At 30.5% G+C, this 16314-nt stretch overlaps 5 protein-coding genes across 5 annotated transcripts; 3 read left to right on the plus strand and 2 right to left on the minus strand.

Annotated features, from left to right (window-relative positions):
* Positions 1 to 18: 18 nt before the first annotated feature.
* Positions 19 to 3635, plus strand: LOC119663229. Its single transcript, XM_038072887.1, has 5 exons — positions 19 to 422; positions 474 to 1283; positions 1351 to 1551; positions 3027 to 3302; positions 3371 to 3635. The coding sequence occupies exons 2-5, from the start codon at positions 539 to 541 to the stop codon at positions 3589 to 3591; spliced, it is 1443 nt and encodes a 480-aa protein (XP_037928815.1). The 5' UTR covers positions 19 to 422; positions 474 to 538; the 3' UTR covers positions 3592 to 3635.
* Positions 3636 to 3694: 59 nt separating this feature from the next.
* LOC119663225 lies at positions 3695 to 4373 on the minus strand. The gene is made up of 2 exons (XM_038072884.1): positions 4265 to 4373; positions 3695 to 4206 (listed from the first exon to the last, which is right to left on the minus strand). The coding sequence occupies exons 1-2, from the start codon at positions 4313 to 4315 to the stop codon at positions 3781 to 3783; spliced, it is 477 nt and encodes a 158-aa protein (XP_037928812.1). The 5' UTR covers positions 4316 to 4373; the 3' UTR covers positions 3695 to 3780.
* A 1877-nt stretch (positions 4374 to 6250) lies between these two features.
* Positions 6251 to 11882, plus strand: LOC119663227 (phosphoinositide 3-kinase regulatory subunit 4-like). Its single transcript, XM_038072885.1, has 15 exons — positions 6251 to 6462; positions 6522 to 6702; positions 6772 to 6942; positions 6997 to 7277; positions 7344 to 7944; positions 8007 to 8202; positions 8262 to 8480; positions 8548 to 9028; positions 9652 to 9766; positions 9828 to 10041; positions 10108 to 10260; positions 10325 to 10775; positions 10830 to 11268; positions 11341 to 11516; positions 11582 to 11882. Exons 1-15 carry the CDS (start codon positions 6365 to 6367, stop codon positions 11814 to 11816), a joined length of 4011 nt encoding a protein of 1336 aa, XP_037928813.1. The 5' UTR covers positions 6251 to 6364; the 3' UTR covers positions 11817 to 11882.
* Positions 11883 to 12270: 388 nt separating this feature from the next.
* Positions 12271 to 13791, plus strand: LOC119663228 (uncharacterized protein C15orf61 homolog). Its single transcript, XM_038072886.1, has 3 exons — positions 12271 to 12438; positions 12503 to 12689; positions 13609 to 13791. Exons 1-3 carry the CDS (start codon positions 12337 to 12339, stop codon positions 13737 to 13739), a joined length of 420 nt encoding a protein of 139 aa, XP_037928814.1. The 5' UTR covers positions 12271 to 12336; the 3' UTR covers positions 13740 to 13791.
* A 68-nt stretch (positions 13792 to 13859) lies between these two features.
* Positions 13860 to 15229, minus strand: LOC119663224 (lysosomal acid phosphatase-like; the record flags this gene model as incomplete). The annotated part of the gene is made up of 5 exons (XM_038072883.1): positions 13860 to 14077; positions 14141 to 14542; positions 14614 to 14751; positions 14819 to 15061; positions 15134 to 15229. Coding segments are annotated over 5 exons (1044 nt in total), but the record flags the coding sequence as incomplete, so codon positions are not given.
* Positions 15230 to 16314: the final 1085 nt, after the last annotated feature.

Here is a 16314-nt window from a genome sequence, read left to right on the forward strand (position 1 = left end):
TGAAATCCATAATAAAGACAAAGCCAAAGTAAAATCAGAAAGAAATGCAGATAAGGTGAGATCAGATAATAAGAAAACTAGTGAAGTATCTCATATTCGAAAATCGAAATCTTCCCAGAAAACTTCTTCTGAAAAAGATAAAGATGAAGACGTTCAAAACATACTTAAAGATTTCAATACAAAAAAGCTATTAGAGAACTCAGTTGATAAGGATAGTACAAATGAAAGTCCAGATCAAGATAAAAATAAAAAAGTAGACGAGAACTCAAACGAAAGTTTAGATTCAGGCAAAACTAATGTAGATGTGGATGAAAACGAAGTCAATGAACTGATTAAGAGAGTAAACAACAAAAATTTTGTTGAAAATAGTAAAAATACCAAAGCACCAAAGCAGAACAAGCCTTCGGAATACACAAAACAACGTAAGGTGATAAACGATATTTTAAAAGATTTTAATGTACAAAAATTTATAGAAGGAATTAATGAATCTTCCGATGTAATTGCTAAAAGTAAATGGCGTGCAGAACAGGATAAAGAGATGAAAAATATTTTAAACAAATTAAGAAAGTACGACACAAAAAAAGGCTCGGAGGAGAATACAGACAGATATTTCAACTCCAAGCAACTCGAATCTAATGTAAAAGATAGTAAAGAATCGGCTAAAGAAATTAAATCTGAGAAAAGTTTTACTGACTCTAGTTTAAAAAAACAGAGAAATACTATAGAAAACAAACTAAAAGTATCTCAGAGTGCGCCTTTAAAAGACAATTCAAAGGAAGACATCAAAAACACTTTAAGCAGCATTGATAACTGGTGGGATGATTTTAAGAAACGCCACAATGTAGTCAGTGATGATATGTACGTGTCATCTAAACAGAATGCAAAAAAATCTATTGATTCGTCTTGGAGTAAAGAAGATATCATTGCAAAACGTAATGATTTATCGATGGAATTGAATAGTATCAACGCTCAAAAGAAAAAGAAGTCCATTAAAAAACGTCGAATCTTGGACAATAACAATAATTTGGTTAATGTACAGAAGCGCTGCGATACTCGAATCATTCAAAGTATTAACGATGCATTTCCTGCAGTGTTAACCACAAATACTAATGATTTAACAACTATGTCTCAAGCAGGAAGCCTTTTGCAAAATGTGGCGAGGGAAATGAACACGACTACATTGGACTTAGCTCGAAAACTTACGGCTACTATGGACCCACAGATAAACTTAAAGACAGATCCAAAATTTAATACTGATCTTAAAAAAAATATAGCTAAGTCAGGTAAGTACTGAAATGTTATTCAATATTTATAAAATAATTTCAAATAAATTGATGTTGTATTATGTAGTCAATAATAGTCAAAGGAAAGCCAAAAATAGTAGCTCTAAAACCACGAAAGCCGCGGATGAACTCTCTAAATGTGACGCTCCTACTTCAGAGGATGAATGCAGGGATGCATCCTATATTTTAGATAAAGTATTAAGTAAATTAGAGCGCATTCAATGTGAAAAGAATAAAAAAATAGAACACAAAACATTATCCTGTGATGGTAAAGTAAAAAAAAAATTTAATTTAAATAAAAACATATTTATAACAATTAATATTATTCAGTATATTACTTACTACTTCAGTCTTCGTGGTTTAATCTTTGCTCAGTATATAGCATAAATGCAATACGCTATAGGTCTGTTCCACGAATTATTCGTAGTAAAACTCAATTAAAACACAAGTAAAGTACAAACTGAGAGCGTAACACAAATAAAGTGTCAAATTTCGCTCTTTACACAGATTTTCATGGAACAGCTTTGCATGAAGTCTGGTGAGAACACCAGTGCCGCGCAAATAAACAATACAAAAATTTAAATTCAAACTAAAACAGCTGATTCACACAACAACACAAATTTTAGTTGAAATAAAATGGAGTAAAGTCTGTGTAGCATTTTCAAATTTCGACAGGGATGTTACGCTTTCTCAAATACTCTCATTTACTCGAAAATTTGCTGAGAAAATTTACTACGAGTAGCTTGTGGAACAGACCTTATATTTTGCAGTTATCATGTAAAAACCTACAAAATATATATATAAACCAAAGGAAATATTCTCTGATATTTATTAAATATTTATTAAAGCACACAACTCTGTAAGAGAGATATGGAAATATTTCTCAACCCAATTTTACCTTAAGTTTTGCGTTTTAAAGTTCTTTATATACACTGTGATTAGTGTAATTACACTGTGATATATCAAGCATTATATATTTTATTTAACACATTTTTTGATCATTTAGTAGAAATTTTTACTTACTCTTAAAAAATTTTAAGAAACAAGAAAAATTAAAAATGTTCTAATACTCTATCGTAACGCAAAATAATACATCACAATCCTTGAAATCTTGAAATATAATTAATCACACTCCCGCAATCTCCACGAACACAAAAGAAGAGAACAACTGAAATATTGCTGAATGTTTTAGTTCTTTCGTATTGCTCTATAGTTCTTTTGGGCGTCTACTAAACATTGCCAATGGAATTATAGTTTTTTAGAATAGAAAAGCCATTTTTCATTAAATTTAATTATTAAAAATTATGAATGTAAAGAAAAGCAAAAAAGACTGTTTTTAAATTTTTTTTTTTTATTCATATTTAACAAAAGTTAAATATTTTACATTTCTAATATAATTTTGTCACTAAAATGATTTTATTTTTGTTAATATTGATTTACGAAAATGCTTATATATATTTATTATTTATTTATTACTTAAACTTATTTAGGAACTTATTTGCTATAATGTTTCAACGGGAACTTCTTTACAAAAACAGAAAAGAACAATAGAGCAACGGGTAGAACAAAATATTTTAAAAACTATTAATTATTTTAATAACAAAAACACTAAACCAATCATAAACAATACAACATAAACACTTCTAATAACTTATTTTATATATATACATATATATAAATATTGTATTTGTTTATATTTACATAACGTACTATCAGATACTAATACAATTATGCATCTTACAGGAGCACCTTGTGATATAGCAGGCTCATGGAATTCCTATGTAATGGGTGTACATTTTGAATTATCACTGGCAAAAACGACACGTACATTGGGAGAACCTGAAAAGGAAAATAAAGATTTGCACATTGTAGTTAGCGAACGTGTTCCACCAAAACATCATAGTGTCATTGATGCAGAATGGTCTTTTATGGGTAGCACCATGAATCAATACGGTGGACCATTTTATATGTTTACTGAAAGTAAGTCTGCACATTCTGGAATAATGGCGACATTTATTGGTATTTATATTAATATTAAATTGAATCAATTCTAGTATAGTATTTTTATTGGCTTTATCATTTTCAAGGTTCTTGTCGTACTTGTGGCGGTATTGACACAATATTTGGTGGCTGGACATTAATTTTTCCATCAAAAGATTGTCAAGACGTTACAACATCAATAGAGCATAAAAGAGATTTTTTTCGGCGTAACAGAATGGAAGCAAAACGCAAAGAACGTTTCAAGACTATGCTATATGACAAAAGCAAATATGCCAAAAAGGATAAATGTAATCCCATAAAATGTTAGACCTATTTTATATTGAATATCTATATATGGTTATATATTCAGTTCATATATTTTTTGAAATGTTTAATTGAATAAATTTAAATTATCATTTAATTTTATTGGCACATATTTTGTTACAATAATAAATATGTAATGCTAATTTATGATGTATTTTTTTTGTTACAATTTGTATGCACATCTTAAATTTACCTAAATTTGTCCTGGATAATGTCGACTAGAATTTTCTACTGCAGCTATCATTTGCATCATTTGACCCAAATGTCTGCCAACACAAGCTCTATCAAGTTTATCGCCACTTGGTGTCTTGCACGCATCCAACTTGTCATTAGCCAATCGAAGTATAGATTGTTTAATTTCTGGTTTGTCAGCCAATGGACCTGAACCGTTTAACCGTTCAGTTATTTTTACTTGGAAAGGAATTGCTTCAGGAAATTGTGTTTCAGTCATACGCCACGAGATTGATTCAGAATTACTTCCATGATTTGAGTTTCTAAAAGCTGCAAAGATATCCTGCATATCCCGATTGTTTTTCCATGAGTTTTCTTCGGAGGACTCGTTTGACGAGTCGTTGTCATTACCTCTATTTGAAGAACGTCTTGCCGAGTTGCAGTGTACCTGTAATATAAAGTATTGAATATGTTTTAAAATATTTTAATAAATTATATTCTTATACCTGTACACAGCTAGCAACTGCTACTACGAATATAATTGCAAATAGTTTCATATTAGGTTTAATGTATCACTTTGAGGTAATTATTCAAATTGGTCATCTTGCTTGCAGTTCCCAGTTTATATAGCGTTGAAAAATGAATAAAAAAATTAATTAATTCCAACTGCGCTGAATTACATGTTTCCATTCGAGAACAACAATGTCTATCATGATTCATAAAATTGCTTAATATGCAATTTTACTACATATTTACAAAATAAGTTCAATAACCAGATTTTAATCTTAAGCGACGCCACAAATAGTTAATAATTATATATATTAATTATGTAACCAACTAAAACATTATAATGTAAACGAAAAGAGTATATATATTTTATGACATATATATGTATGTATATATTCTTTACATTTACTATATCTAATGGAGATTCTGCATTATAATTGTTTACATATTACATATGTGAGATCTCATATACTTCCATCTTGCATCATTAGGTGATCATTTCAACAAACAAATAATATTTTCTTGAAATTATTTTAGAGATAACCCTTAGTGATGGTGTAGACAAGCGGTCAATGTACTGAACTTACACGTGAAAAATCGTGAAGGTTGTTTATATTGTATGAAGTTCCTCTAATTTTCTTAACATATAGGCATTAAAATAATATAATAATATTCATTAATATTATGTTAGGATAATATTTAGAAAGACGCTTATGTCTAAACTCTTGACAATATCAGTCAATGGCAATGCAAAACTCATCAATTTTCTCTAATAGGTTTTTATGCTTTTAAGTTGATACTAATTTTCCAACGTCTTACCTAAAGTCGTGTATATATGTAACCATGATTTAATTTCAACTGAACGTGTTTACCATTTCAGATCCTAGTCTTCATTTGTATATTGGTAACCATCGCTAGCATAACACAATTTCGTAGGAGTCCTACACACATATACACCAATTATTCGATTTATAATATTACCGACAGCAGTGTAAATTACGCGAATTATGATAAAAGCAAATCAAAATACCTATTTTACTCAAAATAAAGCTTAACAGTAATTTTCCCTCAAATATACAATATTTAGTAGGGAAACTAGATATCAATGAAATTCATACTGACATATCCAAATAAAATTCATATGAATGCTGAACTCGCAATGTTTTACAGTGTTTAAAGAGTTATCAAAATTTATACTATATTCAGACACATCCTAATTTCGCCAATATTTTAATTTCGTCTTCGTGTCAGCGAAATTACAAAATTCCATACAAAATTCAGTTTTAAGGTTAGAACGAAATTAAGGAAAATGGCCTTAACTGAAATTAAGTGACATTTCAAATGCAACTATGCGTAAGACAAGTTTTAAGCAAAAGATGAAGTTGAAATAACAAAAAAGTGCCTTTTTTTGAATAAATGTGAGTTAGTTATTAATGTTATTAATTTAAAATAGAGTGAAGTACAATAATTCACATACCTGAAATCCACTAAAGCTAATAAAACTACTGAATGCCATTCTTAATAGTTATAATAATCAACTTTTAAAATTTCCCAAATGTAAATTTGGAACATATAATTTTAAAATTCGAATGGTAAACAAAAACCATATTATTTTTTTAATTTAAGGCAGTATGAATACTTTCGAAATTAGCAATTTCATTTTTACGAAATTAGAAAAATTTAGCTGTCTGAACATAGTATTAACTATAATTAAAATTAAACACAAAGCTAGTTTCTCAACTCATAAGAGAGTGCAACAATAATTTTAACTTTAATATTTTAACATCTTAACACGAATTTACCATGATAACCAAGAACTATGAAATTAACATAAATTTGCGATTTACTACTAAAAAGTTTTTTGGTATCATACTTTACGAGTATAACACAACACTTTTTCGTTCTACAATTATTTGAACAACCCTGTCTTTAGTTATTATTTACACAAACTATACAAATATGATAACATATTAAATCAGCTGGAGTCAAGTTTACGAATCGTTCTTAAGAAAAAGTAAATAAAAACAATTTATAGTTTATGTGTAATAAAAATAGTATTAAAGAATAAATTAGATTAAAGCATAATAAATAAAATCAAAATGGGTAATCAGTTGGTTGGAATAGCACCATCACAAATATACCCTGTGGAGCACTACTTTTCGGGTACATTTGGTACAGAAATTGTGTTTGATTCAAAGTAAGAGAAATTAAAATTTTTCATTTTAATTTTAATAACTAAATTTATTTGTTCTTTAGTATGGGTAGCACACGTTTTTTCAAAGTAGCCAAAGCAAAAACAGAAGAAGGATTGATTGTTGTAAAAGTATTTGTGAAACATGATCCAACATTACCTTTAGAAGATTATAAAGAGAGAGTGGAATATATTAAAAAAACACTTGCTAATGCAGTAAATTGTTTGCCATTTCAGAGAGTTGAGGTTAGTTAAATTACTTGTATGCAATATATATATTAAAATTCAAGCCGATTTGTGTTCTTACTTTCACAGCTCACTGACAAAGCTGCATATATAATGAGAGAATTTGTGAAACATAGTTTATATGACCGCGTCTCCACACGCCCGTTTCTAACTGTTTTGGAAAAGAAATGGATTACATTCCAAATTTTATGTGCTTTAAACCAATGTCATAAACAGAAAATATGTCATGGTGATATTAAGGTAATATAATGAAACATTTAAAAATATATTCTTTTACGACTTTTGCTTTAACAGCTAGAAAATATATTGATAACATCATGGAATTGGATTTTATTATCCGATTTTGCTTCATTTAAGCCAACGTACTTACCGGAAGATAATCCAGCTGATTACACATACTTTTTTGATACAAGCCGTAGACGTACTTGTTACATTGCTCCAGAACGTTTCGTTAAAACGTTATCATCAGAAGATCCAGAAGGAAATGTTTCTATGTTTCCTACGGACTCAATATTACGTTTAGGTCCCTATTCTGGAACAACTGTTCTACCAGCTATGGATATATTCTCTGCTGGGTTTGTACACCATCTATATTGTAATTAATAAATATTAATTCATATGTTTGAATAATTTCTATTTAGTTGTGCATTGTTAGAATTATGGACTGAAGGTACCGCCCCCTTTGAATTATCTCAACTGTTAGCATATCGACGTGGTGAACGCGATTTAGTTGAAAAACATTTACAAGGCATCGATAATGAAAATTTGCGAAATTTATTAGCGTCAATGATTAATTTAGATTCAATAAATCGAAAAAGTGCCGAAGATTATTTGGCTGACGAACGTGGTCGTCTTTTTCCGGAATATTTCTATTCGTTTTTACAATCATATTTGCAAATATTTTCCTCTACGCCTATTATGTCTGCAGATGATAAAATCTTAACACTACATACCGATATGAACCACTGTATTAAGGTTTTGACAAATGCACAAAATGTGACGCCTGATGAAGAAACAATTGATGGATTTAAACAACTTGCCATAACTGAAAAGAAAGATGATTTATACTGCCTACGACTACCACCTGAACAAGATGGACTTATTTTAATTATAACTGTTGTCACCTCTTGTATACGTGGTCTGAAGCATTCAAACTCAAAAATTTGTTCGCTAGAAATATTACAAAAACTTTCAAAATACACAACATCGGAGACCATATTGGACCGCATCTTACCTTATATTGTAAGCGTATATAATTTTATTTCTGCTTATGGTTTTAAATTCATTTAAAAATTTTTTAACAGCTACACCTGGCACAACATTCTTCAGCTAAAGTACAGGTACAAGCTATTGAAACATTAACTGTTTGTTTAAGTATGGTCAAAGATATACCGCTCAATGATGCTAACGTATTTCCGGAATATATTTTACCTGCTATAGCTTCTTTATCCAGTGAGCCTAGCGCTGTTATTGTACGCGTTGCATTTGCACGAAATATTGGTAAAATTTATAATAAACAACAAACTTTTAAATATACTTGAAATTTAATTTAATTTTAGCAAAATTGGCAAAAATTGCTGTTTATTTTTTGGAAGAAACCCAACGAAATGCACCAAATGATATGGTTACCCAGAGATATGAAGCAGAAATTAATGCATTACACGATATCATACAGTTAACCGTTCTTAGTCTCCTAACAGATACAAAACCTGTAGTAAAACAAACCCTTATGGATTCAGGTATATGCGATTTATGTGCATTCTTCGGAAAAGAAAAAGGTAAGCGATACAAAACACTATGTCCATATCAACACTAAAATAACATTCATTTCTTTTCAAAATGAAGCAAACGATATAATACTCTCCCATATAATGACTTTTCTAAATGACGACGATAAAAATTTGCGTGGCGCTTTTTATGATAATATTGCTGGAGTTGCTGGCTATATTGGTTGGCAAGCATCAGATATATTAGTACCACTCTTACAGCAAGGATTTACGGACCGTGAAGAATTCGTTATAGCCAAAGCAATACGTGCTGTAACAATTTTAATTGAATTGGGTCACATTAAAAAGCCTACAGTGACAGATATTATAAAAGAACTTGCTTGTTATTTATGTCATCCAAACCTATGGATTCGTCATGAGATCAGTGGCATGATTTCGACAGCTGCACGTACCTTAAGTGCTATAGATGTGCAATGCAAAGTAATGCCAGCAATCAAACAGTTTTTAAAAACACCACTGATACAAGTTGAGAAACCCGATATACTGTTGGACTACGTACAACCAGCAATACCACGACAGATTTATGATAGTGTACTCAGGTAGGTTTAAGAAATTGCTATTAATTAATTATTTATATATAAATATATATATATTATATATTAATTATATATGCGTATGTACTATAACTACAGCGCACAGGGTTTGAATTCAAATCCCACTAAAGCGTAATTTATTATTATTTATTAAAAGTTTAAAACATAAACTCGCCTAACAGTCGGTACTGCGGCCAGAAGAGTCCTATTGTACCAATTTCACTATTGATTCCACAAAGCCCTTTAAAGCTTTGTGAACAAAGTCCAGAACTAAATCTAGAGAAGAGTTCTTAATCTGTTCTGTTCAAAAATTCCATATAAACAAGTTTCTTCTGTGCGTTATTAAAGCTGGACAGTCACAAAGAATATGCATGGTAATTTCCTCATCTTCGAAGCATAATCTGCATTCCGAATTAGCAGATAATTGTACTTTATGATGGTGATATTTCAAACCATAATGACCTGTAATGAAACCCGTTAACAACCTTAAAGCCTAGTTTAAAATGCTTCATAAAAATTATTCTATAAAAATTATTTGGTATCGCTTGAGGTCAATAGCTCTATGCGTGGCTATTCATCCAGCTTAAACTTAACTATTGTATATATGATGATTAATGGATATTTTTTAGGTTTCAGGATGTAAAAGCATTTATAAATGCTCTAGAGAATCGTGCAAAAGAACGACGTAATACTAGACCTGGACTGGCCCCACAGTATGCAGACATGGGACAGGTTTTAACAAATGTATGTTTGTTTTTTACATACATATTTATATTTTTATTAATTAAATTTTGTTCCGTATTAGCTATTTCGACGTTTAAGCTCTGAAGGTTTGAATGACATACTGGAAATGATATTGCTTGCTATGAAACCGTTCTTACTTAAGCTTAAACATAAGTCACAGCTGGATGTTGATGAGCCAGCCTCAGGCAATGGGCGCATAGTAATAAGTCGTAAAAAAGTGAATTGTCATGACTATCCGCTAGCAGAAAAAAAATCCAAATTACCTATAGAAACACGTAAATATTGCAAAAATGTTTAAGCATAAATCAAAGACATAACCGATGGTATTTCTCTAATTTTAGCATCGCCAGCATCTGATGGAAATGGTTCACCTATCGGTGGTATAGCTGGAAGTCCAGCATCTGGGGTGCTACTATTAGGCGGCCAACAAAACTTATTAAGTGCGGCAACATCTTTAGGGGAGTATACAATGCCTGAACGTAACTACTGGCAAGGTAAATAAATTTAATAAAATAATTTTTACAACACTGAAATACCTATTTTCTTCACGCTCTTTAGAACGCCCTTCAGAATGTCGAAAGGATCTTGAAGCAATGCGAAATAAAATCAAAACGCGCTATAGTTCCATTGCACAGCGAGGCAATTATGGTAAACAAAATTCTCCCTACCCGAATAACTGGCGCATGAATGGCACACTGATAGCACATTTACATGAACACTCTGAGTCAGTTATTAAACTGGCTGCACTTAAACCACATGGTCCGCTTTTCGCTAGTGGCAGCATAGATGGTACGGTACGTTTGTGGGATTGTAACAAACTAAATGGCAATCAAACCATAAACAAGTCACGACAAGTGTATTCTGCAAATACACCAATATATGCTTTAGCAGCCTGTGATGGTGGACAATCATTGGCAGTTGGTGGAAAAGATGGAAGTCTACTTATAATGCGTATCGATAGAAATTCTTCAAAGATGACCTTACAACAAGCACTCCATTTAAATCAAAAGTAACTCAAACAAATTTATACAGACAATTTGTTAATAAATTTTAATATTTGCAGTGAACACAGTGATGGCCCTGTAGTAGATATGGTATCCTATGATCACACGTCACCTAATATTATTATATATGCCACACTATACGGCGCTATTGTAGCTTGGGACACACGCATACAACAATGTGCTTGGCGTTTAGAAAATGAACTACGTCATGGAGTGATTACAACAATATGTGCTGACTCTACAGGTTCCTGGCTTGCTACTGGTACCAGTGGTGGCAAACATATATGCTGGGATTTACGTTTTAGATTAGCTATTGCAGAAATAAAACATCCCTCAGATTCTTGGATACGTAAAGTAGCTTGCCATCCTACAGAGCCTTCCTGCTTAATATCAGCTTCAAAATCTAATAATGAAGTTTCGATTTGGAATATAGAAACAAATCATAGACAAACTGTACTCTGGGCTAGTCCAGCACCTCCATTATCCAACACTAGTATGGTAAGATATTGTAAAAATAAAAAAGTTATACATATGTCTTAAATTATTCTTATTATATATGTATATATACAGAACGATCCGGCAACAACATGTGGTGTCTTAAGTGGTGTTGTGGACAATTCGCCTTTTATTCTGACTGGAAGTTCAGATCAACGTATACGGTTTTGGAATTTGTGTGACCCCAAAAGCTCAGCATTAGTTGTGCCATCGCCGAAGGATAATTTAAATGATATTACATTCAATTATAAGTAATTTGATTTCTTCTTATATACACCATATCACAGCAATTAAAAATAATGCTGTATATTTTCAGTACGCGTTTGATTGATGGCAGTCACGTTATAGAGGAAAATATTATTTCGCTTGGTAATAATACTGACATGAACGCCTTGCGAGTGTCAGCTGAAGAAAATCCAAGATCTGGCCCAGACATGCCATCAGCCAGTCATCAAGACGCAATTGCCGACTTACTGATGTGCAAAAGTGATAAAGGACAAATATATATAGCATCAGCAGCGCGGGATGGTGCTATCAAACTATGGAAATAATTTAAGTTACAATTATTTATATAATTTGAATTATTTTGCAATTCTTTTATTCTCAAACTATTTTATTTCAACTGTGATTTGCAAAATTTAACAAAATTTATTACTGAATGTAATTATACATTTCAATTAATTATTATACTATTAGTTTAAGCTTACCATTATTTAAAATTTTGTACATATAAAATTATAAGTATGTATGATAACAAATATAATAAATTCAATATAATCTGTCAATATTAAATATATATTATTCCATAAAAGCGGCAAAAAAAAAAACAAATTTTGGTGAATTTAAGACAGTGTCGTTACTTCGACCTGTAATATTAAACCTCACTGTAAGTAACAGCGAGCATTTGCAAATATACAGTATGTAAGAAAAACATAGTTTGTTGACATTTCCTTGACAACCAAACAGCTGATTATTGTTTACAACTTTTTCTTTAAATTAAAATAATAAATATATTTTTAATATGAAATGTGTGCTATGAAACAATATTATAAAAATTAATAAATAAATAATATGAGAATAACGCAAATATTATTAAAACCAAAAGCATCTGAAGTACTGACCGCATATTTAAAACAATGTAATGAACCGCCGTGGACATCATATTTTGTAAAGGTTTGTGATGTAATAAAACTATTATTATTTATATTACTTAATCACTTCATTATTTACTTTTTAGTTTAGAGATGTGCAGAACGATCAACACGGCATGTCACACTTTAATTGGACATTAGATACTGGCACTAATTACCATATACTGCGCACCGGTTGCTATCCATATATGAAATATCATTGCAGTAAACGTGAAGTGCAGGACTTAGGATTAGAAGACAAATTTTTTCGTTTTTTAAAAGTTATAAATTTAGGTAAACTTAATTATTCATTTATAAATAAGTTCTAAAAATAAAGTTATTTTTATTTTGTTGTAATATAGCACAATTTTCAAAGTGCTTTTATACGACTGATATACAATATAAGTTATTATTGATATACATATATACATATGTCTCAAGATCTCAAGATCAATGTGATACAAATACTACAAACATAGTTACAGATGTATGGTTTGTTTTTTAAAATATTTCATATGCACTTTGTAGTTTTGATATTAAAACAAAACACCAACATCATTATAATCACTCAATAGTTCATCCCATGATCGGATTTTCTATTCTTTTCAGTCTCTTAGCAGTCTTAATATTAAGATCTCCTAGTACAGTCGCTATTTCGAGCAGTAACATACGTAGTACAGACCTTAGACTTGGTCGTTCCTGAAACCTTTTTGCCATTTTCGTTTCGTTTCGTTACCAGTATATCCGTTCTTAGTTGTTAGCCAAATCTTTTATGAATTTTGAGGAGAATATGTATCAGTTTATCCAGCGATAATTTAACGCCTAATCTCTGTTTTAAGTACAGATATATACCCTGGCATCGTCTGCTATACTGAGTTGGGTACCCAATCTTCAACTTAGTTTCTCAAACTGAGGGGTCACCGTTGACACAGGAAACACATGTTCATAAATTGTGTATGCACTAATTCTTTAAATACCAAATAAACAAAACAAATATGATATTAAACATAACGGTTTTATAATTGTAATAACATTTTTTAGAAAAATTTAGAACCGTTTATTTAGAAAATAATGGTCTACCCACTACATATCAAATTTTGTGATCCGAGTGTAGAAATCTACAAGTAAATTTATTATGTTATTAGATTCATTATATACATTATTTCATGTACTGATTATTATTATTTCTAAAAAGCTTTTTTTTTCATTAAAGGTCTACCTATGTTGTTTTATGGAATTGCGGCAATACATCTCATCAGTCACACAGAAATGGTTTACATGACAGATCGTAGCCAAGTGCCAATATACTTTCTTTATGCTGAAGACAAAGGTTCTAGATATTAGTTTTTTAAAAAAATAAACTTACAAAGCACATTTAATTTAAATATTTATTTTTACAACCATACGAATTAAAATATATAAAACAATATAAATTAATACATTTAAAACAATATAAATTAATTAATTTAAAACAAACAAATTATATTTTTGTTAACAATAAATAATTTTAATTCTAATTAAGTTTTGCAATCTGCCGCTGGATTCTCACATGTTTCATCATAATTTTCCAAAAGTAAAGAATGGATTGATTCACTGAATTGGGTCAGTGAACAAGGTGCATCACAGTTGGGTATACTTAATTCTTTGGGAAATTTGTCATCACTATTGTAGTAATAAACAATCTGTAAAATACACAATGATTAGTCACTCAGAGAACGCATTACTAGTATTGAGATGAGACTTACTTTAACCTCAAAATCATTTTTGAATAGTGAACTATGGTGAAGTTCAAATACCAAGGCTGAGGCATACTCCGGTAATTTTGCAGTTTGACTTAAGATATTCAAAGAATTCATTACATTGACTAGCGTAACGTCATGACCCGCATACAAAAATATTTTTCGATCTGGATTCAAATTCTTTTTATGCTTGCTAAGCATATTTTTATGTATTTCAGAAATGAATGCACCGCCTTTGACTTTTTTCATTAAATTCGTTTCGGTGAAGAAAGTGTAACTTCGTTCTGCTAACGGTACAAGCCGATCTGGAAATATATTTTCCGCCCAATCAGGTATAGCAAGTCCAGCTTCTGTTTCTATTTGTAAAAGTGTGTATAACTGCTCTATATCCAAAACACTCGATATATTCTAGGAATATAATTTAATTAATTAAATTATTAGTGACAATAATCACATTTTTAATAATTTATTCTACACACCTTTCCAGTATTTTTTGATAACAACTTATAAAGTTCGGCATTTTCTTCATTTAGTTGACGTAACTCTGGTGGCGGATTCTTGTATAGTTTTTGTAATATTGTATCATATTTCTGGCATGGTTTCTTCTGTGCTAAGAGCTACAAAACAGACTTGCAGAAGTTATTTATAAAAATAAAATAAAAAAAACATATTTTTGTAAATTACCGTATCATCCATACGCGGTATTGTATTTACAGGCACTGGTTGCCAGGCTATAGGTAGTACATTGTTATGTTCCAGCGGTGGCATAAAACCTGCTAAAACTGCCTGAGCACTCATAATACAACGCTCTGCAGCGGAACTGAGCACATGCACTTGTTGTTGTGTGTAAATTCCATTTGAAGGTAATAAACGATAATAGCGCATACGTAGGTTCTTACCTAAGTTGTAGGCTTGTAATTTACCAGTCTTTGTGTTAACGTTTATAAAAACTTTAAATATATATTTTATTTGCTATACAACAAGTTAAATATAACCAACCTGTGTTAGGGCACCTAATCCACCGGGCCAATCATGCAAAATATGTGGATCAGTCGGATAGAAAGAAGTAGGATTTTTTTCGCCATGACGGAACAACTTCAAAAATATATTTGAAAAGAAAACATATATTTATATATTTTTTAATATATTGCAAATGTGCTAAACATTGTATAAATGTTTTTAATCAAAAAGTACTCGTAATGTGATACAGTTAATATATAATGTGTTTTACATGAATCAATAGAATATTTAATGTGTTTTTTGAAATAGCCGGTACCATTATTTACCAATAAAAAAAAATATCTTTAAAGTCGGAAATACAATATTTTACGAACCAGTGGTTGATAACATTATGAAAAATATTTATTTTTCAAAACATATTTTATAATTAGACAATTGTGCAATTGAATAATTATTTATAGGATAGATATATATAAGCCCTCATGAATAAAAATTTTAGAAATATGCGATAATAAAAAGTCCTTCTATAAATTCCTAAGAGCGTAATTTACTGAACATTGCTATAGAATATCAACGACGTTGTGTGTTCCCAAGGGAAACAAAGTGGGCGACTGTCCATTCATCGTTCTATCCTCGCTAAGTGTTATAGCAATGATATAGGCATGTGTATGTGCAGACAGCCGTGTTAACAGTTTCTCGATTTGATAACTTTTTTTGGCCGACAGTTTTAAGAAAACATTATTCTTTAAATATACGCCTCATCCTCTGATTCGCTTGTAGCTACGCCCTTACCAGGGAATTGAAAAATATGTGCATTTAAGAGTTAAATAATATCTAGTTAGTGTTAGTGTTCTTATAAGTGCTTATTCTTAGGTTTACCGTATTCTTGTCCACTTCAAATATAGAAATATTTATATTATCATAGTACTGAAAATTCTGGTATAAATTATGTAACGATAGGAAGTGCCTAGTCCTTATCCTAACATATGCATTAGATTCGCGTTTTCTAAACCTTGAATTTTGTCAACAACTAATCGTAATAATCAATTGATTTTTATTAATTTTACATATAGAAAGTAATTTTTTTTTTATTAAGAATATAGAGCAGAACTGTCCAGACCAGACACTATCACTGGCCAATACAAATCAGTGTACAGATTGGAGGGCCGAAGAAACAAATACATACATTCATAGTGGTTTTCGACAAAAATAAAAATATG

The sequence above is a fragment of the Teleopsis dalmanni genome, unplaced genomic scaffold, assembly GCF_002237135.1.
Source record: "Teleopsis dalmanni isolate 2A unplaced genomic scaffold, ASM223713v2 unscaffolded_contig_0237, whole genome shotgun sequence".
In the NCBI taxonomy this organism is placed as follows: Eukaryota; Metazoa; Arthropoda; class Insecta; order Diptera; family Diopsidae; genus Teleopsis; species Teleopsis dalmanni.

Bases quoted from the DNA above. Each gene is read 5' to 3' on its own strand.
- LOC119663225 (XM_038072884.1), bottom strand. From the start codon at position 4,315: ATGAAACTATTTGCAATTATATTCGTAGTAGCAGTTGCTAGCTGTGTA. The intron at 4,207-4,264 runs GTATAAGAATAT...TTTATATTACAG, and splicing joins CAGTTGCTAGCTGTGTACAG to GTACACTGCAACTCGGCAAG.
- LOC119663229 (XM_038072887.1), top strand. From the start codon at position 539: ATGAAAAATATTTTAAACAAATTAAGAAAGTACGACACAAAAAAAGGC. The intron at 1,284-1,350 runs GTAAGTACTGAA...TGTATTATGTAG, and splicing joins AAAAAATATAGCTAAGTCAG to TCAATAATAGTCAAAGGAAA. The intron at 3,303-3,370 runs GTATTTATATTA...ATCATTTTCAAG, and splicing joins AATAATGGCGACATTTATTG to GTTCTTGTCGTACTTGTGGC.
- LOC119663227 (XM_038072885.1), top strand. From the start codon at position 6,365: ATGGGTAATCAGTTGGTTGGAATAGCACCATCACAAATATACCCTGTG. The intron at 9,029-9,651 runs GTAGGTTTAAGA...GATATTTTTTAG, and splicing joins ATTTATGATAGTGTACTCAG to GTTTCAGGATGTAAAAGCAT. The intron at 10,776-10,829 runs GTAACTCAAACA...TAATATTTGCAG, and splicing joins GCACTCCATTTAAATCAAAA to TGAACACAGTGATGGCCCTG.
- LOC119663228 (XM_038072886.1), top strand. From the start codon at position 12,337: ATGAGAATAACGCAAATATTATTAAAACCAAAAGCATCTGAAGTACTG. The intron at 12,439-12,502 runs GTTTGTGATGTA...TTTACTTTTTAG, and splicing joins GGACATCATATTTTGTAAAG to TTTAGAGATGTGCAGAACGA. The intron at 12,690-13,608 runs GTAAACTTAATT...TTTTCATTAAAG, and splicing joins TTTAAAAGTTATAAATTTAG to GTCTACCTATGTTGTTTTAT.